The sequence below is a fragment of the Amia ocellicauda genome, chromosome 5 (genome assembly GCF_036373705.1).
Source record: "Amia ocellicauda isolate fAmiCal2 chromosome 5, fAmiCal2.hap1, whole genome shotgun sequence".
NCBI lineage: Eukaryota > Metazoa > Chordata > Actinopteri > Amiiformes > Amiidae > Amia > Amia ocellicauda.
Genome location: NC_089854.1, coordinates 8,636,093 through 8,662,414, shown reverse-complemented (window position 1 = coordinate 8,662,414; position 26,322 = coordinate 8,636,093). Strand labels below are relative to the sequence as shown.

Here is a 26,322-nt window from a genome sequence, read left to right as displayed (position 1 = left end):
TACACAGTTGTAAAAGTGCATAAATGTTTTGTTAATTCACACGTTTTTCAGGTACATTTTGTTCCTTCAGCAACTTTGCCTGAGAAGCAGATAAACAATCCTCCAGGTATACACTGGGGCTGTCCTGATACAAATCAAATGATTTGCATTGGATGCCTGGCATAAGTGATCTCAAACTCAATGGGAACATTTTCCAGTTCTCTTTACTGGATGAATGGTTTGCTATGGAAAAAAAAATCAGGTTGTGTAGGTCTAGGAAATTATGAGAGGATCTTGAGAAAATGTAATAGCCATTTTAATGCACGTAATGATATGGTCAGTAATGGCTAAATCATGCACCAATATGTTCTTACTTTAAATATTTGCAGTCACCTGATAATAGGTGATGCTGGGTAATTTTACAATGTGTATTTGAACAATTATTGTTCCTTTAGGTCATGGACTGATTTCACAGTGAAAATAAACAAAAGAGTTTCCCTGATGTTCCCACTGAGAGTTTTGCCGTCTGCTCTCGTCCATAAGAGCCTTGGTTTTGTTCTGTGTGTCATTAAGCCCTTAAGCTGATATGCACATTGCAAACCTCAAAAAGCTGAGTGAAGACAGTTGGTTAATTGAAGCCTGTCAAGTTATATCCTGAAATCTTGGCAACTAAGACATGCATTGTTACTTTTTTTGAGGTACTACTCTATCACTTTGGTTATCTGCTGCTTAGGACCTGCTGCCCTCTGACATGTTGCTTTACCACATTTAAGTTCTGATTGTTGAGCCAGACATTCTTATACTTTGGTAAAAATGTACCTTATGCCCTTAAACTATTTAGAGTAATTAGTGAACAATACAATAATGGGGTGGGAAAAGGAAGCACAATTAGTTTCTGATGCAACCTGGATATACACAGGATAAAAAACAACATCAACAATAAAATAAAAGCCATTTATACTATATTCAAGAGCAAAAACATATACCACTGCAGCTCACATGAGCTCTTGAACAGTGATGTATTATGCATTGTGCCTTCCATACACCACATTTTGAAATACTGCAAGGGCAGATGTGGTTGCAGAATTACACAGTGAAATCCAACTAAAATGCTTCTGCTCAAAGTAAGCTCATTAGAGTCAATGTCTTCACTGAAAACCTCAGAAGATACTAGCTTGACTTAAAAGATCAAATTCTTACATAAATTTGACTGGGCACATTTCACAGTTAAATTACTGAATTATTGTGCATCACTTGAGAGAAAAGATACTTTGAAACCACAAACTTCACAGACATAATGAAGTGGGAAATGGGAATAACAGCTGAAGACCAACACAAAATATTAAAAACACAGACCCTTAAATCTCATGGTTTGGACACATTTAGAGACACAGAGCATGTTGTACTAGTGTTCGCAATGATCAGACACCACAAAGTGCTTTAAAACTTTTATTGATTTAAATCAATCTTTACATTTTTTTTCTACACAGCAGTCATGCAAAAAAGGTATACATCATTGTTTTTCGTTTGCAAAGAGTAAATCACATACCCTGTTGGAATAAAAACTCTTTTTGCTTGTGTAACCTTTCCCAGCTACATACAACCTTCTTTCCTACCTTTGTGCTGAGGGAGCTAATCAAATCTTGGGGCCAGCCAATAATGTAATCTAAAACACATGGTAACTACTAAATTGTCTCCACAAAAAAATCTCTGTTCAGAATACAATCATTAAAAAAATATAGACCCTTAATAATAATAAAAAAAATCAAATCAAATCAAAAATATATTAAGGCCATTGTATAAAGATATATTCTTACAAGGCTGACGTTAGGTATCGATAAGAGAACTGACTTGATTTTTACAATTGTCTAATTTATTTACTAGTTGCCTTTGCTGTTAATCCCCAGGAATACTTATCCGACAAGAACAACTTTCAAAGGATTGAGATTAATGTTAACACGTTACACCCCAGCACAGCATTTTTATCCTGATTCTGGGTGGTTAACATGGCCAGGTCAGGAGGATTTACATAATCAGCTGAAATGTTATTATTATTAGATTACAGCATGCCATATTGAACCTTAAACGACTAAGATGCTTCTGTACCACATATGTGTTGCCATTACAGATTGTGATAATTGAATTCTGAGTAATGTTCATTTAATTTTGGCTGGTAGATTGCAGGTGAAGTTGCCATCAAAAGCAAAATTAGATTTCAAACTGCATATCTTTAACTTGTGACAGTGGCCTTCCTGTAGGTATGCATTTACAGTGTAAATGAAGTGCAATGACAAGGACAGTTTTATGTGTGAAATATATTTGATCAAATATATCTATAAACTAAAATGTGAGCTAGCACAGCTAAATAACCTGATAATGTCTCTTCCAGTTTGAGGATAAACAGATTTGAAAGAATGTTGTTTGAGGCAGTTTTCATATTCTATCTAAAAGAAAAATGACGCAGGTATGCACTTAACAACCTATTTTCCTTATTTTCTTAACCCTATTTTGCCATCCAACCATATTAATTATTGTCAATTAGTAAATATGACCTCAGTTTAATGTCTAATCTAAAGACAACATACACAATGGTACATAGTATGTATGATAAACAGAAAAACATGAAAACAAAAACCCATCCCCTTTCTGAAAAGTAGTATTCCTTTAGCAGAGTTGTAATAAAAACATATATAATGCAAAGATTAATACAGGAGTGAAACAATGGGCAATGTGCCTACCCTTGACTATTCATTAAAATGCAGTTTTAAATTAATTCAGTTTAATACTGCATTGTACACCATTCAAGCTTCCAAAAGATTTCGGGATATCAGCTCCTACTGCAGGCATCAGAGCAGACTCCATCACACCTCAATCAACTCAATCAATCATACAGAGCACATTTCAACATATATCCATCCCAGGTACAGAAAAAAATTATCATGTAAGCTCAATTTTGATCTATATTCAAAAGCTGCCAATCTTTTATGTATGGCTATTGACCTTATTGAAGTTTCACGCAATGGAACATTTAAGTTTTATTGTTTTGGATCATTCAGCTTTCTCCTGAAGGGGATTCTTAACACTGCAAAATGAACCACAGCTGGAACACAAATTGAAATTTGATTTCAAGATGCCTTGAAGAATGTTTACATTTTATGTAACATTTACATTAAAAACACACAGTCCAAACAAGGACAAAACCACATTCCTATAATCACAGGCATATCATTTTATTTTATTCATATCATGGCAATATTTGGCAATGTGATAAATTAACGTTTTGGGCTACAGGGATTTGTTTACACCAGCAGATAATAAAAAGTCTGTTTGTGATGTAAAACATTTTTTACAGTGGGCTAAAGTACCTGCACACATAGAAAAATCATATGTTAAATAACTGATTTGATACTCAAATCCTTTTCATTGCTGTCCAGGTCAAAGCTGATGCTCAGACACTGGAAAACTAAGAACTCTTTATTGCTCTAGCTTCTCTCCTATTGTATTTCACTTTACTTAGCAGGTAGAAACATATTTGCTTGATACAGAACAAAAGAATAATGCAAAATAAAAAATAAAAATCATACCAAAATACCTCTCAAATGTAAAAGTAATACATTCATCTGTAACACTAAGAAACAGCCAACATTTTGTCCTGGATGCTTCCAGCCCACGCTTCCAAATGTCAACACGGTAAACACACCACCTGAAAAAGGAAAGGGAGATCTGATTTATTTTTTGTATATATGTATATGTATATACACAGTATATATTAAAAAAAAACATAACATATAGGGAAGTATTTATATAGAACTTTATGTACATCAATAAGCATCAGGCATCTCATTATTTATTTTAGAGCTAACAGAAGACAAGGATTTTTCAAGGCAAAGAAAGACAATTACCTTATTTTGTTTTTCAGGTTCATCTGCAACCCAGTCACCTTTTCACAGGAGCCCCTGAAGACTTTTCTGGGCTGATGAGGTGATATCATTCACGAAGAAACTCTTACCCAACCCTTGCTGAAAAACAATGGTTACAAAAAAAATCTTTAAAATATCAATACTGTTCTAATTTCTACAATTCATTTTTAATTACTGTTAAGTATTAAATTATTCTTAAGTGAATACTACATATATGTATATTGACTTCAAAGCCCTACAGGACACTGTGAGTGCTCCAATTTAAAACTCAAGGAAAGCGTAGTGGGAAAACTAAAAAGACATGTCAGTTGTTTAATTCAACTGGACACAGACCTGTTCTTAAATTACTTTAACTGAATGGCAAATGTCTTTTGAGCTCCAATTATTCTTTCAGCGCTGCCCTGATTCCCCCTGACTGATGGGGACAGATTGTATTGTCATAATCATACTGTTAGTCACTGTTGTGCTGTATCATGTGTAATAGCCCCCCTAAACATTCATCCATCACAGAATGAGAATCTCCAGACAATTTGGGTGGAGACGTTTACTGGATCAGTCACTTAGAACAGCCTCCAGGTATAGCCCCCAGCAAATATCCTCTGAGATCATTGAGTTATTCTAATCACCCTGCTGTCTTTCAGTTGGCGAGACGTAAAACTAGCTTTATGAGGGCTTCTGGGCCATTAACCAAAAGACACATGAGTTCCTGAACAAATGAGTTATTGTTTTAAAGTTTACAGCAACTCCCATGTCCTCAAGGTAAATAGATCCCTCAGACATTTTCAAAAATGCGTCACAAATCACGCCTGTTTTGTCTTTTTAAAACTGAATCATTGACGATGGCCAAAGTATTCACACTGTTATCTATCACCTTGTTCTTGTTCATATATGGTGGCAAGCAAAGTTAAAAGCACTAAATTATTTTAAATGATTTAATATATGACAAAGAACCTTACTTGTACATTACCATTACAACATTTTGTTCAATTATTCATTTTCTGACCTGTCTGGTTAGATTGGTTGATGTTAGGATTCCTTATAATATTAAGCTTTTCAATCATGGATTAGACTGACTAAAGCTCATATAGCAGCCACCTTGTTGACAATTTTAAACTCAGATTAAAATATATGCTTATGAAGACGTGACTCTGCATGTTGACAATTGGCCGGTTAACTCAATCAGTAACTGACTGTAGCATCATTTGTCACAATCTCCTGAAGTCTACAGAATAAGAACCTGTATTTCCAACCCTGAGAATCTGAGAAAATTAGGTAGGCGTCATCAGTCCACTCGAGGAGAACAAAAATAAAAACATTTTTTCATGTCCAAACTCTGCATTGTTTTAAGAGCCTGTGTTCAGACAGACATTACACAGGGCAGGGGAAAACCTTATATAATCAGAATACAAGCAAGCAGTTGGGAGATGAAACCAGTCTGGCTGGATTCCTGGGTTATCCCATGTTTCTAATGCAAGTTTTGCCAATTAAAATGAAAGTACATTTAAATGGATTAGAGCTCAAAAATAGTTAGGGCACAGATAAGGCACACCTGGTTACCTATCCCAACCCAACCCATCCCATCCATTCCCTCAGTTCCTCCCAAATGTCTCAGTGTGGAGTAGCACTGTATGGAGCTGCTATAAAAGGGAAAGCTAGTAGTCCTTCCTCTCCTTACATAGGCTCAAACAGAAATTTTACAGCTGAGCTACATTAGTAAGTGTTTTACTGCAGGCCTTTTAAAATTGCTGCCTAATATTACCTCTATTAGACTGAGGATCATAAATCACCAACACGGTCATAGTATATGTCCTTGGTAATTCCAGGTAATTAGTGTTCAAAGACATTGAGTTCGCTAAACATCTGGAGGTTCTGTAGTATGGTTTGGGGCTATCTTTACTTAACAATCCATAAAAAGAACATACACACCAGAAGTAAACTTCTTTCAAATCAATGTTTAATGTTCTCACTACTGCTTTTATAGATCAAATGTCTGTAGGTACCCACTTCAAATCACTCATGATAGAAATACTAATACATCACATATTCATGATGACTGAATCTCTCCAGGCACCTTTAATTACTGCAGTGCTTTAGTCATGTATTTTGGGGGAATTCCTACCTTTTTAAGGAAACCCTGAAGATCCTTGTCTGACCAAAGGTTGTAAAGCAGGACGGAGGCTGCTTTACTGGATTTCGGCAAGAAACTGACAGAGAATTAAACTTGTTAAACTTTATGTCATTCCTATTGAACACATAGCAGACATATCAGGCATATCAGTTTTATTTTATTCTTATGTAGTGTGATACTTCTCTTTATTAAAAAAGATACATCTCACTGGCTGTAATTGAAATGATTTTGAGTAACTTAGTAGTTACTGATCAGGGGTAAATGGCAATTGATAGTGTTGCTGTTTGGAGGTTTTGCACACTTGTTTAATTGTCATAATAATTTGAAAAGTATTGATGTGAGTGGAGTGATATCATTATATTGAGTGTGTCCACATGTACTACCCAGGGCCAGTCAGTCTCACCTGTTTTTACTGAGGTTGCCCAATGAGTTGAGTAAACCACTGTTGAGCACTGTCTTTGTCATCTCGGGATTGGACATCATCAGGTTGCAGGCTGTGTGACATGCTGTGGCCATGGTGTCATCTGATTCAATGCCATTCTTTGCCCCGGAGCTCAGCAGGGAAGTCAGTTTTGGAAGGACAGTCCCAGCTGCAGGATGACAAGCCACAAAGAAATATGCCTGTTACTTGATTATTAGGATTGTGTTCTCTGGGATAAACATAAGGTGAGGGTTAGTTAGGGTATTGTATAGTGGCTCTGATGGGCAAAATTTAACATTAAGAAGTAGTAGTAATAGTCATAATAATCATAGATTCCAGTCTGACTCACCCATGCTGCTCTGGAGGCCTGGGGTTCGGGACATGTTCCCCAGCAGAGAGGTGGCAGTTTTCTGGAGGCTGGGGTTGGAGGAATTGAGCAGCTGTGAGATCTGTGGGAGTCCATTCAGTTTCTGCACAATGGTCTGGCTCATCACATTGGAAACCTGCAGGAAGAGGAGCTGGTTTGAAATGGACATGGAAAACCACTTCTGCATAATACAGAAGGGAGTTATATATATGTAGGTAGTGTTTCAGTTGATTCTGTGGCATTCAGTTTGGACTTACTATTCCTTTGCTGGCTGTAAGGTTCTGCAGCGCCCCAGCACAGGCCTCCAGTGTCGAATCTTTCTTGCTGCTTTCCATGAGAGACAGGTAGGTCTTCATGGTTTTGGAATGGGACAGCAAGCCCACGCCTTTAGGGTTGATTTCCTCAGACAACGGTAGGTTAAAATTGGTCTGGATGGAGAACAAAATAAGTTATCAATGGCTTTATAATCTGGGATCCTGTTTCTGTGTTTTCATACCTTTAATCTAGTTGGTTTGAATTGGCTTGATATTTGAATAAGAAATGAGTGCATCATAATTATGAAGAGATTTTTTCATAGGATATTTGGTACTTTTTCTTTTACAAGCTGAATTTAGAAACCTCTACAAATGAAACTCATTAAAATGAAATCAATCTTGTAATGAAATCAATGTTATTGAAATTGGACTTTGGCTTTTCCTTACACTTATTATTTCCTTGTGTGCATTTAGATTATAGGATTTGTTTGTATATGAAAGTGTTAATGAGTCAATGTAAAAGTCCTTCTAAAAGACTCATTGCTTAATAGTTACAAAGCAAAACCCTAAAATGAGAAGATAGAGGAAACTGAACACAGGAGACCCTAATTGTAATTCAAAGATCAGTAACCATAACCACAACACATACATTTGCATAATCTATTCAAAACAACTTTTTATCCTGCATGCACTAGCAGACCATTGATTAATATATTATTATTTTTATTATTATTACTCATTCATGATTCCTTACCTTCTGTGAAATCTTGTTGCTCTGGGGACTGAAGCAACCAACTGAAGACGCTCTCTTATCATCCATGTCTCTGGTAGGCATACTAGCAAGGGCATTGATTGAGCTGAATTGGGAAGGCACCTCAGACTCCAGTTGGTATGTCAGATTGTGTAGGATGCACACACAGTTCTCCACAGACTACAGGGAGGCCAGAAAGGAAGCATGGTAAACCAGAAGAAACAACAATGGCAAACATGTCAAACTTTTTGGAACCTGTGTAAAATTATAAAAGTATTTACATAGTTTTACATTCCATCTTTAAATAAGGTATATTTAGTAAACATAATATTAATAGAATAGAATTAAAACAAACTTAATGCAATCTGTGACCTGAACACATGTGCACATGTATATATAAAATATAAACCATGAGTACCGTTCACTGAAATGTCAGCAGCTGGCATAGATTAAACTATTGTGGCTTTCATAGAATCTAGATTATGCAGAGGAATGAGGAGATCTGTGCTGACTTGTATTTAAAAGCTTTCTTTTAGATTTTCAATGGCTTGACTATTATATTACATCATTTATTGGTTTGTTTGTTGTTGTTTTAAATGAGAAACAGACAGGTAGGCAAGGAGACCAAAGTAATCAGTGATCTATGGAGGCAGCAGTTATAACAAAGTATGCAGACAATAAGCTTCGTAAACAACTTTGATCTGAACAGCTGGGTTTTTAACTCTCTACTATTTATTTCATTTTATTATTATTCTTTTCCAGGAGATACCAACGGTTTCGACTATTTTTCTCTATTTTCAGAATTATATTGATATAGATTTATAGGTGTTTTACAAATATCTTCAATCAGATGCTAAAGATCACAGTAATCTTTAGTAAATAATTCATATAATGATCCCTCTCAAGGACCAGAGAGGTTGATCCCTTAAGCAGACTAATGCTTTGTTATGAAAACATAAAGTAGCATATACTGATGAGTCTCAATGGGAGAGGAATGTCTAGGTTATCACAGTTGTCTGCCTGTGCAAGAAATATGCAGTGAAAGTCACTGAGGCGTTTCAAAAGTAGACACACAGTGACGGATGAATAAACATTCAAATGCAGAGACAATGCCATGATCATTTTCAGAAACAGTATGACATCAGAGAGAAAGAAAAAAAGATGATATATTATTATATTATATAATTTGTCGTGGGAAACTGCATCACAGATATGAAATCCACTGTTGCCTATGTTTCCTATTATTAAATTACAGATTATAGTCAGGCAATTTGAAAAAATAAATAGATCCCAACAGCTTATGAAACTAATACAACACTGGAAGAGGGATAGACATGAACAAAACTTGTAAAATATCGTCAAAACGGGGCATATTTTAGGCCTCAGAGACCATGGTACAGGCTAGGTCTTCACTATGAGTATGCAAATCAGAATAAACCCTTTGTACTTACTGAAAAACAAAACACCATGCAGAGAAATATGCTTGATGATTGTATAATCATATATGAAATCAATATATAATATAATCTAAAACCTGACAAACAGGCTCATCTTTGAAAATAGTTTTGGATGCAAAAATAGAATGGTGGAAACAGGAAACAGAATAGAAACAGGTTTTTCATTTAAATATATCTCTAGAGCGCTATGTTTTGGAAACCTTACCATGAATGCAGGAAGACATTAGATCAATCTCAGTCAGTACTCAACAAAACTCAATTAGCATTATTGTTAATTTGGCATGAGGAGCATAAAAAAAAACCTTGTGGTTCTCTTCTAACTCACTGAGGACACTAGTTTCATGTACACCAAATCAACTGATCAGAGGAAAGCCTGGCCATCATTATAATGTGGTTCAAAATCTATTTTAGTTTTGAAGACATCAGTGATGTAACCATGATACATGATACAGGCAGCACTGTGGAGTAGTGGTTAGGGCTCATAACCAGAAGGTTGAGGCAGGTGGGGCAATGCTGTTGTACCCTTGAGCAAGGTACATAACTTAGATTGCTCCAGTAAAATACCCAGCTGTATAAATGGGTACAAATGTAAGTTACCCTGGATAAAGGTGTCTGCTAAGTGATGATAATGTCATGATACTTGACGCACTCTCAACTCACCTTATCATCAGGCCGTCCGGCATCCACAGAGGCCTGCACATAGACCATCAGAGAATCAATCAGGCCACGGCACTTCCTCATGGATTGGCGGTCAGCCTCTTGTGCAGAGCTCAGGTTTCTGTTGCAGAGAAACAGGGAGCAACTCAGGTTAAATTCCAACACTGAGCTGTGTTTACTCCCAGCCTAGGTTCTTCAAATTCAGTCCTTAAAGTCCCACAATCCAGTAGGTCAACAGGTCTCTGTAAATCATCATTCTTTTTTTTAACCTTTTTTGGAATCACCACGTTTATTGTTTGGTTTAACTTGCCAACTTGGAATCAGCATTAGTGAATCCACCCTCGAGCTGAGATGTAAACAAACATGCCTGTAACGATAACCAACCTCTCCATCTTTTTACATTGCAATTCACTGCTATAGCGTATATCAGATTAGATGAGGTAGCCCTGGCCAACTCAAGCCCACCCAAGCCCATCATCACTATGAAGCATGATCTGTGCAGAAGGTAATACCAGGGTGACCATTGCAGCATTTAAGTCAGTAAAGTTGTCAGTCCATTAAAAAAAAAAAGTGTTACAGTAAGAAACCTTAGACATAGGTATCGCCAAAGATAAACAAACAGAATTGTGCTTCACAAATGGAGCATGAAACTCCGTATTAAAAAGCAATCAAACATTTATTGTCAGAATTGGCATGACTTCAAACTGAACCAATACATTAAAATAAATTCCTCAACAACAATTAAATAAAATTAACATTTTTATTACATGTCCTGATACTGGAGATGGTACCTAAGATTCTCACCTAAGGCAACCTGTGGCATTGTAGAACACCTCTGGATCGAGACTGCTGTTGAGATGGGGAGTCTCCTCTGCTGACGCTGCAAAGGGCACCACCACATGCTCTGTGAGCACTGGAAGGACTTCCTTGGTCAGGTCTGGTTTCAGTTCTTCCGCAGAAGACAAGTTCCAGAGGAGACCTACAGATTAAAGACAGGCAACAGATTCAGCTAACTTCTGAGCAAATAATTTGTCTTTAGACCAGTGGTCTTCGAGGAAACTAGTGTGCATGCACATATTTCATTTTTTTCCTCGTAACTTTCTTCTGCAATATTTAAAAGCCACTTTTTCCAATGACAGAAGCATAGTACAGTAAACCTGATAACCCTGGCCATGATATATCTTTATTATACAAGTTGGCCCTTTGGACATCTTTGGACACCATCATCATTGGTATCATTGGACAAAAATGCCTGTGAGCACCACTTTGAAAATCACTGTTCTAGGCCAATACCCTGTGATAATACAGCCAATGTGGTATGACTTACAAAAGACCCCTTCATGACATTCATGACATAAATTCTACAACATGTTCTGGTCACTGCATTTTCAAAACTGTAAATACATTGTCAAATTTTAGATAAGCCATCCCTGAACTTTTGGGAAATTGAAGGCATTAAGCTTTGTATCATGCTACATTATTGGTGACCTTGTGATTGAACAACTTAGAAGGTGAACACCTTAGAAGATTGAACACCTTAGAAGGTAGAAGGTAGAATTAATTAATAATTTAATAGCACAGTGAAAAAAACATCAATCGTCCTAAATCAGAGCAAAGGAAGGCGGATAAAGAAAACTGTAGTAGAATTAGGACAGAAGAAGTAGTAAGGAGAACTTGTTAGAAGCAAATAGAGAAGGAAAAGACAGATCTAGGAATTGCTCATGGAAGTCCTCTCTATGGATAGAAGAGTTATTGCTATTAGAGTTGGTCCAGGAGGGGGACATCATTGTGATAGTTTGTGTTTGAGATTTTCTAAGGGCTTTCATTGTTTTTCCAGAAAGTGGCTCCTCACAGTACCTGTCAGTTGTTTCTGGGTCTCTAAATTTTGTGTCGCCTTGAGCAGGGCCACCGTCTCGGGAATCCCATTGCACCGTTTCACCTCCAGCTTGTTGGCCTGGTCCTTGAACACAAGATTGCGCAGGGCCCCCGAGGCGGTTTGTTGGATCTGAGGGTTGGAGCTCCGCAGCAGACCAATGAGTCCGGAGATCCCATTCAACCTGAACACCTAAAACAGAAACAAAAACACAGTTTCAGAAGGCACTAACTACACTACATTTGAATTTCTGACGACATTATCCAACTAAATTTTCAGTTAACCTGATGCCCTCAAGAACTATGATTTTCTTTTCATTATTTTGGTTATTTATGGATATAACAGTGCTTTTGCAAGGTGAGCATAACTTTGTCAAGTAGTGTTTACCTCTTGCTTGGACTTATCATCCTTGAAGGTGGCATGCTGAATGAAAGAAGTGCCACAATGCTGGAAGTTCTCATCTCTGTTGGACAGGTACTCCACCGCATCACGCATGGTCATATCAGCACGCATCACATCCCCGTTTACCCTGTGAGACACCCAGACACAAGTACACTGTTCATATTTCACATTTTCACGATATATATTAAAAGCATTATTCCACAGAATTTCACAAGGGGACAGACAAAGGAAACAGTTTAGCTAAACAGCCTTTGCCCAAAAGTGTGAGGTTTCAAAGACAAAACACTAAATTGCAATAGTCTACCATGGAGGTCCAGGACCAAAGCTTTCGAAAATACTTACCCCATCTGTTCTGTTTTGCCTTTTGAGATAGGTCTTTTAGATGTGATCTGGGGAGAGTGGAATGAAGGCGCCCTCATTGGACTGGGTTGGTTGTTGGGCACCTGAGAACCTTGGTTAGTGAAGTGGGAGCTGTTCCTGTTTACCCTGTAGTTAATTGTTGCACTGCGATTCGGTATCCTTGGCATTGAAGATACAATGGGCAATTCAGGATCACTACGACTGTGCTTCATTGGTGAATATATAGAGACTGGACTGGTGGGTGCGAAGCCATAGTCTCTGTGGCTGGAGGTGCTTATGAGTCTCCTTGTCATAGTATTCACCTGCTGACCTGCACTCGGAGTGAAGTTCTTCTGTTGGGCACTCTGAAAGCAAAAATGAAACACGTGACATGATTCCACATTTCTGAGAAATATTCCATTTGGTAACAGGTTATAACACCCTTTGCATAAATTGAATGCATTTAGTATTTTCAAAACTGCAGACTCTAGCATATTATTCCACAGCAGGTCCTGCACATTTCTAGCTATGTGTTGGATTTTTTGTGTATTTCTGGAAAACAAAATCTGTAGTTTATGCAAAAGCCTGCCTAAAATAAACCACATTACAGTGCAAAATGTATTACATTTATTACATTTTTGGAAAACAGGCCTAAGACCAAATATTACAATTTTAAGGTAGTTCCAGAGATCGCGGTTTTCATGTAGAATCTGAGATTATGAAAATTTGTACATTTCTATTGGATTGTGACATTTGAGATTATCTCTAGCTTTATCAACAGATAAATAACTAAAATATATGGGTGAGGGGGATTTTTGAAACAGATTAATTTAACAACAGTAGGGCAAATTTAAATCACTAGTGAAAGTTATATCAAATGTGATAATAAAGGTAATCAACATATATAAAGATTACAGTAATTATGCAGAATGCTAATTTACAACAAGCAAGCTCATGTTATCAAACTCTTAAACTTGAGAGCCTTTGTAGATAAACCTTTTATCTTATCTTTTATATTGCTGTAAATATCATGACTGAGCATTCCCCCATATGTTTGCAAATGTATAAATCAAGTGCATAAGTTGCTGCATATTTAATGCGATGGTATATAAAGCTGAAACCATTTGCATAACACTCCATTACCAAACGTGACAGTAAATCAAGCAGGCAAGGGAACGAATTATATTTGATTATATACAAAATATATCAATAGAGTGTTAAGCTTTTTCAGCTTCGCAGTGAAACAGTGAAGGGTTAAGCTGTTTTCTTGTCAGTGAGAGGGAAGCTGAGGTGCAGAGAAAATCTCGCCGACGACCAACGCCCTGCTGTTGAATCTTGGTTAAGGCCTCCCTGTAACTGAGTAACTAAATCACCGTAGATTGTTCTTTGTTAACAGTAAGAATAAATCAGACGACTTTCCTAACCTACCATGCCAGGTTATTATAAATATTACCAGGAATCATTATTATCTCTCAGAGCTTTGTAATTTTAGATACTTTCCAAATTAAAAATAAGAAAATAAAATGCATTTTCAGGGAAATACAATTTGTTAGGACAATTTATGTTTACAATACATCAGCAAATGTAATTTCATACTTACATATCTGAAATTGCATCAAATCTAATGTTGTCATTTTTTTGCTCCTCACTATATCCAAATATGGAGTGAATAGCTGTTTTTCTGTTTGTCAGAATATGTTTATAGTTATCTCCCTATGTATGCCTCCCCATGACAAATTAAACTGAACCAAATAAGCTGGATTTGTGTGGTTCCTTTCGGCATTTCTGACAGTCACAGGTTAACAACTGCTGTTTTAGCTGGTGCTCTTGCTTAATACTGCATAATAAAGATAATAATAACAGGATTTATTTGAGATTTCTCAAATCTCCTTCCCCCCAGCCATGTATATTATCACTTTGCTGAAAGAAATGATCAGTCTATAATTTTAATGGTAGGTGTATTTTAACAGTGAGAGACAGAATAACAACAAAAAAATCCAGAAAAACGCATTTCAAAAAAGTTATACATTGATTTGCATGTTAATGAGGTAAATAAGTATTTGACCCCTTCGACTTAGTACTTGGTGGCAAAAACCCTTGTTGGCAATCACAGAGGTCAGACATTTCTTGTAGTTGGCCACCAGGTTTGCACACATCTCAGGAGGGATTTTGTCCCACTCCTCTTTGCAGATCCTCCAAGTCATTAAGGTTTCGAGGCTGACGTTTGGCAACTCGAACCTTCAGCTCCCTCCACAGATTTTCTATGGGATTAAGGTCTGGAGACTGGTTAGGCCACTCCAGGACCTTCATGTGCTTCTTCTTGAGCCACTCCTTTGTTGCCTTGGCTGTGTGTTTTGGGTCATTGTCATGCTGGAATACCCATCCACGACCCATTTTCAATGCCCTGGCTGAGGGAAGGAGGTTCTCACCCAAGATTTGACGGTACATGGCCCCTTCCATCATCCCTTTGATGCGGTGTAGTTGTCCTGTCCCCTTAGCAGAAAAACACCCCCAAAGCATAACGTTTCCACCTCCATGGTGATGGTGTTCTTGGGGTCATAGGCAACATTCCTCCTCCTCCAAGTTGATTCCAAAGAGCTCGATTTTCGTCTCATCTGACCACAACACTTTCACCCAGTTCTCCTCTGCATCATTCAGTTGTTCATTGGCAAACTTCAGACGGGCCTGTACATGTGCTTTCTTGAGCAGGGGGACCTTGCGGGCGCTGCAGGATTTCAGTCCTTCACGGCGTAGTGTGTTATCAATTGTTTTCTTGGTGACTATGGTCCCAGCTGCCTTGAGATCATTAACAAGATCCTCCTGTGTAGTTCTGGGCTGATTCCTCACCGTTCTCATGATCATTGAAACTCCACGAGGTGAGATCTTGCATGGAGCCCCAGACCGAGGGAGACTGACAGTTATTTTGTGTTTCTTCCATTTGCAAAAAATTGCACCAACTGTTGTTACCTTCTCACCAAGCTGCTTGGCGATTGTCTTGTAGCCCATTCCAGCCTTGTGTAGGTCTACAATCTTGTCCCTGATATCCTTGGACAGCTCTTTGGTCTTGGCCATGGTGGAGAGTTTGGAATCTGATTGATTGATTGCTTCTGTGGACAGGTGTCTTTTATACAGGTAACAGGCTGAGATTAGGAGCACTCCCTTTAAGAGACTGCTCCTAATCTCAGCTCGTTACCTGTATAAAAGACACCTGGGAGCCAGAAATCTTGCTGATTGATAGGGGATCAAATACTTATTTCACTCATTAACATGCAAATCAATGTATAACTTTTTTGAAATGTGTTTTTCTGGATTTTGTTGTTGTTATTCTGTCTCTCACTGTTAAAATACACCTACCATTAAAATTATAGACTGATCATTTCTTTGTCAATGGGCAAACGTACAAAATCAGCAGGGGATCAAATACTTTTTTCCCTCACTGTATATCCCCTGTATTTTGAATGCAGTTAAACATCGAGCTATTCACATTATGATTCAAATTCCATGGTGCACAGCCATCGAAATGCACACCATCACCCTTATAATGTTTCCGTGAATAAATGCAGGAAAATACATTTAGAGAGGTTGCCATTTTAAAGCAGCAACCCTCTGGCTTTTTCAGAACAGATATTTGGCAACGGCAAAATGGTGACTGGGCTTTCCCTACTGACTCACATTCTGACACAAGAATTAGGCAGAGCGATGTTACTCAGCCATGACAAACACAGACGGAGCCCTCTACTTTGTAGGTTACAGGAATGTGCTTTTTCTGACGGACAGCTGTTCTCTCTAGACATCAGTAATCTCTGATGCTCTCCCATCTACACTGACTCACTGAAGAAAGTAATTGAATTGCATAATCACAGACCCTGGCTCAGACACCCTGCCTTTCGTTTCACTTAACATGCTTGGTACACATTTTACTTTCCACTCATTTAAAATACCATACCCTGCATAAAATGAATTGACAGAAGAAGACGTGAGGTTTGAAGGGAATGTCCTACTCGGAGACACTGAGGGACCAGAACCTTTTCACCCTGGAACAGAGGAGACTAGGTGGGGACTTGATTCAAGTCTTCAAAATCATGAAGGGTATCGACCACATCAAACCAGAGGAGCTTTTCTAGATCAGCAGGGACACACGCACCCGGGGACACAAATGGAAACTGGCCTTCAAGGCATTCAAGACAGAAAACAGGAGACATTTCTTCACACACAGAAAGGCGTCACAATCTGAACAACCTCCCCAGTGATGTGGTTGAAGAGACAATTTGGGAACATTCAAAAATAGACTGGATAGGATCCTTGGATCACTTAGTTATTAATGGACACCAAACGAGCACGATGGGTCGAATGGTATCCCCTCGATTGTAAACTTTCTTATGAAGATCTTTCAAACCCATGTGATTTTTTTTTTCTGCACAACGCAATGGGAAATACATGCAGATTTGAATGGTTCATATAAAACTATCAATATAATATGAAATAGCTTTACTGACTTTTCAGAACCCACAAATTATATAATATGATTTAATTGATTTTCTAAACATTTTCATTCTGAGTGACACTTTAAAATGATTGATAAATGTCAACATGTCCCTGCCCTTCCTAAAATTTCTAAAAGTCTCATAGGAAGTAGTAAAGGATTCAGGAGTAAAGATGCTTAATTTATATTGAGAGTGTAATGTATTTTATATAAATGCTACTATGTACTGAACGGGATTGTTGTGGCTGACAAGCGTGATATGCTTTCAGCAACATGCTGTTGTGCAATTCAGATGACTAATGTATGTTTGCATAATAAAGGCTGAGGATGCAGGCAAGACTTTGTTTAAGATGAAGATATGTCAGATTATGGATTTTGTCTACCCATCTGTTTTAAAGAAAGTTACTGTTTAAGATGATGCAAAACTACAGCTAACACAAACTCAATCATCACACAAAGGCTTAATTGCTATTTCCAAAAATGCAAATAAAAATGTAATAATGTAAGCTTTATTACAGTTAACAAATAATTGCAAATTTATTTTCATAATGTTCTGTGTTAACTATGTTATTTGTTGTTAACTTGTTCATCGATTTGAAAAGACATTTGTAATTGTACTGTAGCACTTCTATATTGTAAACAGTACAAGTCTAATTGTTCCGGTCAACAAGTCTTTCTTTCACTCCAGACTGTGGCTTTTACTAAGATCACAGTCATTACGTTAGGGAGCCAAATAGATTAAACAACACTCTTATCCAACTTACATATAATACCAGGTGCCTTGGCTTGTTGGTACCAGTCACATTTGTTAACATGATGTAATGCTCAATATGAGACAATGCCTTGAGAAACTAATTTTGGTTTTATGCCTTGAAGTTGAAAAAAACGAAAAGCTTTTTTTTTTTTTTAATGTATATGAATATTAATTGTTCAGAATTGAAGAATTGGTACACCTCCTACTAACACTGCCCAACCTTGTGAAAGATAATGTTGGCTCTTCCATTCCTGCTATTTTCTCACTATTTCAATGATCTTCAAAAGCCAGTCAGTCCAATTAACACTTATCAGCTGCTTTCCTCAGAGACCACAGATCTATTCTGAAATACACACATTTTATTTTAACCACTTTTTCAAACTAATCCACAGACAGTTCAACAAACAAATGCACAATTACCCCTTTGGAGAATAAAGTGCTTCCACTTGCTGTGCTTCTAGAAAAAGTGCCTCCATTGATCATTGTTGGGGAGAATCTGAATGAGCTGAAGCCATTGGCTTTGGTTTCAACACCTAGGGAGAAAACAAAGGGATGTATCAATAAGTGAGATAATATTAATATCAATAACTTTCATTTGTATTACAAAGTTGCTGTCTCTCTATAGCTGGTTAAGTTATTTTGCTCCCGCTTTATTCATATAAAGTTAGAGCATTATTTTATTTAGTTAGTTGTACTATCTCAGTTGACAGTTAAAAAAACACACACACATAACATTTATCAACCCAGCTCTTCGCATAAAATCATTTTAGAAACTTGATGCATGTTTAATACTGAGATTGTTTCTATTCCCGTAATAGTTATTTTACCGCGGAGTATATGTTCTAGAGCATTTTATCTGAATTTGGCCAAATTAAATGAAAGAAATATAAAATCAATAAATAATTCAGTCAACAACAACAACAACAAAAATATATTTTCAAATGTAGCAGTTGCAGATAACTTAAGTTCTTGACATAGATATGCTGATATACATACTGGTTGGGATATAGGTTTCTATACCTTTGATTTCCCAAACATATACAAGCATAGAATTAACTCAACTGTGAAGAAAGTTTTATTATTTAAGGAATTAGATAAGTTAATTTACATACAAAATGCAAATGTATTTTTAGGAACACACTTAGAAAACAGGACCATTAGATCATTGACCGAAATCACAAACAAACACAAAACAATTAACATTCAATTATATATTGCATCATCCTAATCAGGTATGCAAGCATTTAATTAGTCTATAGCACAATTATTATTTTAATCAGTAAATTATATGCTGAGAAACTGAAATTTCTAAATTGACTGATTTTGATTATTAATGTATAACTTGTGTTTTTTGCAAATTAACTATCATGACTTTAAACAATTTAACATGTGTAACAATTTATATGCAGTTAGTGCCTTTTACATGTATGTAAAAATGTGGTACAGAATAAAAGTCTGTCAACCACTAGGGCTAGATATAACAGCATTTTACCACCTATTAAAACCCTAAGCATTATTCCAATTGCAATACTCTGTGCTATGTATACTAAGCTGCTGTTACCACGTCTGACTCTTTGTAACTCTTGAGCTGCAGTTAAACATGAAGAAACTGTCAGAACTGTAACAGACAACAGAGTAGACACAAAACAGAGTAACAGTAACCAAAGCATAAACACGTCAAAGCGTAAACTACGTAATGTTATGGGCCACTAATATAATCTATATATATTGCATGTGTTTTAACCTTTTACATTGCAAAATTACACATCATTACTTTTTTGCTGTTGTTAGATTCAGACAGTTTTGTGGCCTTTTAGAGCAAATAACATGAGTACATTATGGGACTTTCAAGTTTTAAGCTATATAAAAAGCATTCAAATCTACTGTTCCAACCCAACTGCAATGTTTTGGTAATGGCTTTGATTAAATTATACAATTTCTTCAATCGATTGTACAAACTCTTATTACACTTAACTCATCTTTACAAATGAAATGGAAAAAAAACTAAGGACCAGATTAAATCAAAACTTTGACCCAACCGCTAATAGCAAACTACAAACCTGTACATCATAGCAGTTACATTTATGATTAGACAAAAGTGCCATCTTACTGAAAATGAAGCCAAAACTGAGTACAGTAGTAGTTCTGTAGTTTTCTATGAGTCAAAGTTTTGATTTAAACCGGCCCTAAAACAACAAAAGAAAGGCTAATGCCTTACACATACAATTTGGTAAGATGTTTGCAGAATTTAGAGATTATGTAAAATGCCTTTATATAAGATCCTAAAATTCTTCTAACTAAAGTGCAATGTGTTTTAATTTTGGATTCAATAATGACAATTACTCTTTTCTCAGATTCATCAAGTAGCTGTAAAATTATACTTTTTCACCTTATTAAATCAAAACTTTGACCCACCTGCTAATAGCAAACTAAAAACCTGTACATCATAGCGGTTACATTTCTGATTAGAAGAAAATGGCATCTAACTAAAATTGAAGCCACAACTGAGTACAGTTGTGTAGTTTTCTAATAGTGCGTGGGAAAAGTTATGTGTTTATATAATCATATTTAATACTGCACATTATTCTGTAGGTTCTGTGAAGTAATCATTACAAATTCTGAGCCTTGCAATAAAGACGATCACATGAAAGCAATGCAATGCTAAACGCAATACAATTTCCATATACAATATGAAGTACGAGTTATTAAATACCAAATGCAACAAAAAGGTAAATTGCAGGTTTTCAAGTCTATGTATATTTTTTACATTTTCTTAAACATAAATGACTTGTTACAAAATTACAATATTCTTCTGAGAAGGTTGCACAACTAGAATTTCCCATTTAAGCTTTAAACAAACAGTACAGTGTAATTGTGTAAGTCCTTTCTTCGTGGTGAGTTAAAAATGAGCAAAAGCAATAGCATATTTGTACAAAAAAAAATTCATTTGGATAAATTACATTTTAAGCTATGAGACTGCTTTTGAATGCTCTTTTTTTAACCAATGATTGATTGTGATTTGAGCTTTTAATCTTCCTTAAACTTTTGTTGTAACTCAGAATGCAAGCTTTAACAGGCTTCTGCCTGCATGTTTCACTGACTGCACATACATGTCCCTAGATGTTCAGCATGAAACACGAATCTGTATTTAACTTTAAGCTATTAAATGCCAGAGATTTGTGGCTGAGACTCTCCCACACAGCATGCTAGACTTCCAGCTGATTACAAAGATTTTAAAATGGTGTGAACATTTTTAGAAAAATGTTATTCCACACAACAGAATTAACTTACTTCGAAGGCCACCACTAGCCTTTGTTTCCAAAAGCCTGAGGGAATCACTGCCTTCATTTTCATGGATTAAAGAAAAGTGCTGAATGGACAGTTCCTCCAGAAAGGGGGTCTCATTTACAGAGACGTGACATTAAGTAAACAGACCAAACAGCACATTCTATTGGACACATATGGGGTACCATATACTGCCCTCTTTGAAAATTTGTATCTGGTATGGCAACTCCTGACCAATCTTCTGCTTCTGGGGCAGGGAAGGGCTACAATTCCACAGAAAATAATCATTGTTCCTGTCCACATATTGTCTTTTTGTATAAACTCACTTTGTGAAGGAGTGTTGTCCTCTGTGTCATGTGCTAGAATTCACAGCTTGCATGTTGTAAGAAGCAAAACAATTTTGATACATATAATAATTGTTTTGCAGTGGTTATTGAGAACTAGGTGGTTTGGTTTGTTATTCTTTCATCATCTCCTCTGCTCTATCATCCCCTCAATTTATATGAGACTTGTTGGGATTGAGATTGAGATTGAGGGATTAATGCAGCCAATCTGGAGGCACTGTTTTAGGTTTCCTGAATTGTTTATTTATAATTGCATTCCTGCTTCTTTTTATCTCCCAGAATCAAATATTAAAGCTCCTATCATGTTATTTAAATGTTTTTATGTATTTCCCTCGGTTGTATCATTAAATAAAAAATAATAATAGAATCCTGCCAGAAGGCTTTGAGCTTGTATCTTGTTCAGATACACAGAAATGTATCACAGAAATATATTTTGGTGGAAATAAAGATAATTGCTCATGCTTATACATTAATGTTTTCCATATTATAAACAGTGATTTCTGAAAACAAAATATATGTATAATGAAACCTTGTCACTGAACCCAAACATGATACAGAAACTGGAAGTGACACAAAGAATCTTGTAACAAAAAAACAAATAAATGGATCTGAGAACAAACAGAAGTTTGAGACATCATTGAAAGAGTGAAAGTGATAAAAAGGCAATGGACCAACAATGGACAAAAGAAGCAATAGAATTCATCCCCAGATCCAAGTTCATCATCAACCTATATCAATCCACTACTGGAGGTAAGCATGGCACCAGATATGTTAGTTCTTGGATGCATTCATGTATTTTTCTATCTCTACTTGTTATTCCAATCATACATCTTTCTGTGCTCCTTTGTGTCATGGAGTTTATGTGATCTGTTTCCATTTAATGAGTGATCAGGTTTCACAGCCATAAGAGAGCACTGATACAATGCATTGACCAAATATTTCCTTTCAACATCGTGCTGTTTCTACCAAATGCACTCCATCCGAATTTCAAACTTCTTTTGATATCTTCCATAATATCTCCATCTGTGCAGATTGTTTTGTCCAAGGTAGACATATATTTTTATTTCTTCAAATGTCCGTTGAACTACTTGAATTTTCTTAGACTTAAGACAGCTGTTAAACATGACTTTGGTTTTACCCAAGCCCGTTTTATGTCTAATTTTCTTGCTTGCACCTTAGAGTTCTTGAATGTGTGTATGTATTATTATTTTTAAAGCATAGTAAACTTCTTCAATACGTCAAAGACATTGCAAACTTTGGTATTGTATTAGTAAACTTTGTGTGCTACAGAAGCTAGACTTTGTATGTGTCTTGGTTCAGCAAGAATGCACACAAACAGTATACATAAACTCAACTGAATAAAGCTTGAAAGAATAATAATTAAAATGCATGTTTTTAATAAACGTTGCCATAAAAGAATGAATAAATAAACACATAATAATAATAATAATAATAATTATTATTATTATTAATAATAATAATAATAATAATACTATTACTACTACTACTACTACTAATAATAATAATAATAATAATAATAATAATAATAATAATAATAAACATACTGTCTGTATCTAAGGTTATCATTATATAAAAAGTAATATTTTATTAAGCAGAAAGGACGCGAGGATAGTATGTAAAAACGGGCAAACAGTTACAATGTGTATTAAATATCTTCATCAAATTGTGGGAATTTTTGACATTACATGCAAAACGTGTTAAATTCAAACACGCATGCAAATCCAACAATTATCAACCACAGTATTTTGCATTTGACTAGCTTCTGAATCCTGAATTTTGCTATTCGTTGTCGTTACATAAGCGAGAATAACACGTCCATAGCTGTCATATAATTCTAATTACTATATCTGTGCTGTGATTGTCGAGGTTAATAGACACATATAGGCTACCAGATTAGCGTTCAACTAGCGCTTACATTTAAATATTGAAAGGAAGAATATTGCCAGAATAAACACATCTTAAAAACGTCAAATACTTATTTCACACACATATAGCATGTGAGCGATGGGCTACGAATCCCAAAGGAATAACCTTACTTGTCGGGGACGTGGCTCCAGTTGACCCATATCTGGATTTGCTCCTCTTCATGGTGTGCACCTGGTCCAACACACGCTGCTGTCCACTGCGCAGTTTGTTATCGGACGGCAGAGCCAGGGACGTGTCATCCCCCTGGACAAGGGTTGAGTAAGCCGACCTTAACGGCTCGGATGTCATCTTGCAAGCTGTGGGACACTTTCTAAATCTAAAATGCCTTTTCCTCTTTCGGTCGTGTCGCGAGCAATATCAGGTTGGCTTAATCCCGTTTGGCAGTGTTATCCACAGACAGTTTGCACTTTCTCCTTGCTTCCTTGCCTCCCTCCCTCCATCAACGTGTTAAACACGAACTGAGTGATAAATACACCTCCCCTCCTGCTCTACCTGCGCTCCACACCCATCCCCACGCCCTCTGGGGATTATCTGATTGTCTGGCACAGCACATGTTTGCGTTTGAAACCTTTACAAGCAAGTTGGGTGACTTGATCGGTTTGTAGATATGAGCAGCGCAGGTCTGGTGTAAGGTTTTTTATAGGAGGAATATTTAACAGAAGCTTTGCACAAGGCATTGCATGAGATAAGGATATGAACTCGTTTTTGCTGCTTTCGTTCAGCCTTGGGTTTTGTTTGTGTTACTGAAACAGAGAAGGGGAATGTCACCTCCAGGTCAAGCCACTGCTAATGACCAAATGAATAGTAATAATACAGATGAATAGTTTCCTAAATTGGGGGTAATATAGCTTTACTTTTCACTTGAAATCTGTAATTTCTACCTTTTAAACACACATTTATTTATTTGTTTATTTATGATTTATTGTGTATGTATTTATTTTGTTGGTACTTTCAAATAATGGGTGTAAATCCTAGTTTACCACTGAAATCCTATAGAGAGTTAAATCCAACTATAATATGGACTTTTGTTAGGTATCAAGGTCATTAGGGTTTTGGGATTCAGTTATGGTCTGAGAACTAACATGAACATTAATGTTATTACTCTGAAATTCACTTGAATTTTAAAAAGAAAAATAAAGATTTTAAAAGGGGAGATGTGGGTTAAAGAAGTATATAGAAGTATTATTATTCAGAATAAGAATATATCAAATCAAAATTATTTCTCTCCTGATTATAGCACATTGCAAAGGCTGTTTTCTGTTTGCAAGTGCTTTGATCCTACCTAAATGGAAACCAGCCATCAAGTGTTGGGTGTGTGCAGTACTGGCAGATTGATTTAGGGCCAGATTACATTAAAACTTTGACCCACCTGCTAATAGCAAACTACAAACCTGTATATCATAGTTACATTTATGATTATAAGAAAGTGTCCTCTTACTAAAAATACAATGAGCAAACTGTAATGAGTACAGTTCTGTAGTTTTCTATTAGCGGGTGGGTCGAAGTTTTGATTTAATCTGGCCCTTATTCTGATACTTAATCTGTGAAGCACCATATGAAGGTCAGATGGATAATATGTGGCCCTGTACTGATATGTCTGTGCATGAGATGGGTATTAATGTATTATGCTTTACATCCATGAGGCCAAGGTTCAGATTAGGTTCTAATAGTATTGCTAACCAGTCCCACACTTTAATTCTCAGATGAACTGTGAACGAACTATAAATGAACTACACTTGAGGCGATTTACCTCAAATTTATTGTTACCGCGGTATTGAATAATCTACCTCCTAAATGGTCCATACCGCGGTATGTGCGGTAACAACACATCCTCACACAACACTAGTAGAGGTCGCACTATGAGCGTGTAATGTTCGTCCTCAATGGGAGACCAAAACTGAGTGCAGCTGTAATACCACTGCCTCTGATAACTCGCTATTAAATCAATCGTACATGAGTAAACATCAATATACCCAATGTATGTAAAAATACAAGTATTTAACACCTCATTGCAAACATCATCTTGGTCTCCTTTGTTTCTATCCCCCTTCTACCGTTAACTTAAAAACGCCCATCCTGATGCTCATGGACCCATACACTGCCACTCAATTTAAAGTACAGAGTTTCACCAAAATGGGTGTGTTGGTGCTAGATAAATGGTTCAGTAGAAATACAAAAAAATCACATTAATTGATTTTACCTCCTGTTTTCAAAAGGTAAATCAATCAGCACCAAGCAGACACTTATATGATAGATCTGTGTGTTTGTCTATATTACATGTTGCTAGTTGTTTTTGGCCATACCTCTGAGGTATTTTTCCTATAAGCGTGAAAATAAGAGCCGCGCCTGTCCATTTTGAGTCTTTTGTCCAGCGAGCCTGGACTCACAGCGCACAGCCGAGCAGACACTCACTGCGTGGGGTTTATACGTGATTTTTTTAGTTTGTTTTAAACCCAGTTACAAACGTTTTACGATTAAAATGGAGATTGAGCCAACTAGCACGGAAGTACCTGTGTATTCCAGCCACCAGCTCGCCCTCTGAGAGAGTCTTCAGTCTGGGAGGTAACATCGTTACATGCCTACGATCCTCATTAAAACCAGAAAATGTTAACATGTTGGTTTTCCTTGCCAAAAACTTAGAGTAACAACATCAACAATAGCATAAGAACAGGCTGAAGAGTAGGCCCAGTTATTCTTGATGAAAAATGACCTAATTTGATTAGAATACATTTTTTATTTTGATATTATTTGTAGTTTTATTTATTTTCAGTAACTATTGTATTTTATTTTCAGTAATCTATTCCAGTACGAAAAGATTTTGCATTGTTCTCTGATTTTTTTCATACATAACCTTATTGCGGATTTATTGTGATCAAGGTTAATGTGGTCACTTATCACAATATTTATTTCTGGTGATTTCACACAGCCCTAGCCTGAACCTTTGTCTCCCTCTATTTCTGC

At 36.5% G+C, this 26,322-nt stretch overlaps 1 protein-coding gene across 1 annotated transcript; it reads right to left on the bottom strand.

Annotated features, from left to right (window-relative positions):
• Nucleotides 1-1,414: 1,414 nt before the first annotated feature.
• On the bottom strand, nucleotides 1,415-23,822 carry pkp1a (plakophilin 1a). Its single transcript, XM_066703573.1, has 14 exons — nucleotides 23,472-23,822; nucleotides 18,206-18,318; nucleotides 12,552-12,913; nucleotides 12,195-12,336; nucleotides 11,792-11,999; nucleotides 10,739-10,913; nucleotides 9,938-10,055; nucleotides 7,824-8,000; nucleotides 7,073-7,243; nucleotides 6,798-6,951; nucleotides 6,431-6,617; nucleotides 6,019-6,103; nucleotides 3,882-3,998; nucleotides 1,415-3,682 (listed from the first exon to the last, which is right to left on the bottom strand). The coding sequence occupies exons 1-13, from the start codon at nucleotides 23,647-23,649 to the stop codon at nucleotides 3,924-3,926; spliced, it is 2,145 nt and encodes a 714-aa protein (XP_066559670.1). The 5' UTR covers nucleotides 23,650-23,822; the 3' UTR covers nucleotides 1,415-3,682; nucleotides 3,882-3,923.
• Between the last annotated feature and the right edge of the window lie 2,500 nt (nucleotides 23,823-26,322).

Excerpts from the sequence above, each read along its gene's own strand:
- pkp1a (XM_066703573.1), bottom strand. The coding sequence starts at position 23,649 with ATGACATCCGAGCCGTTAAGGTCGGCTTACTCAACCCTTGTCCAGGGG. Across the intron at positions 12,914-18,205 it reads GCACTTTATTCTCCAAAGGG|AGTGCCCAACAGAAGAACTT; the intron begins GTAATTGTGCAT and ends TTTTGCTTTCAG. Across the intron at positions 7,244-7,823 it reads GCAACAAGATTTCACAGAAG|ACCAATTTTAACCTACCGTT; the intron begins GTAAGGAATCAT and ends TTCTCCATCCAG.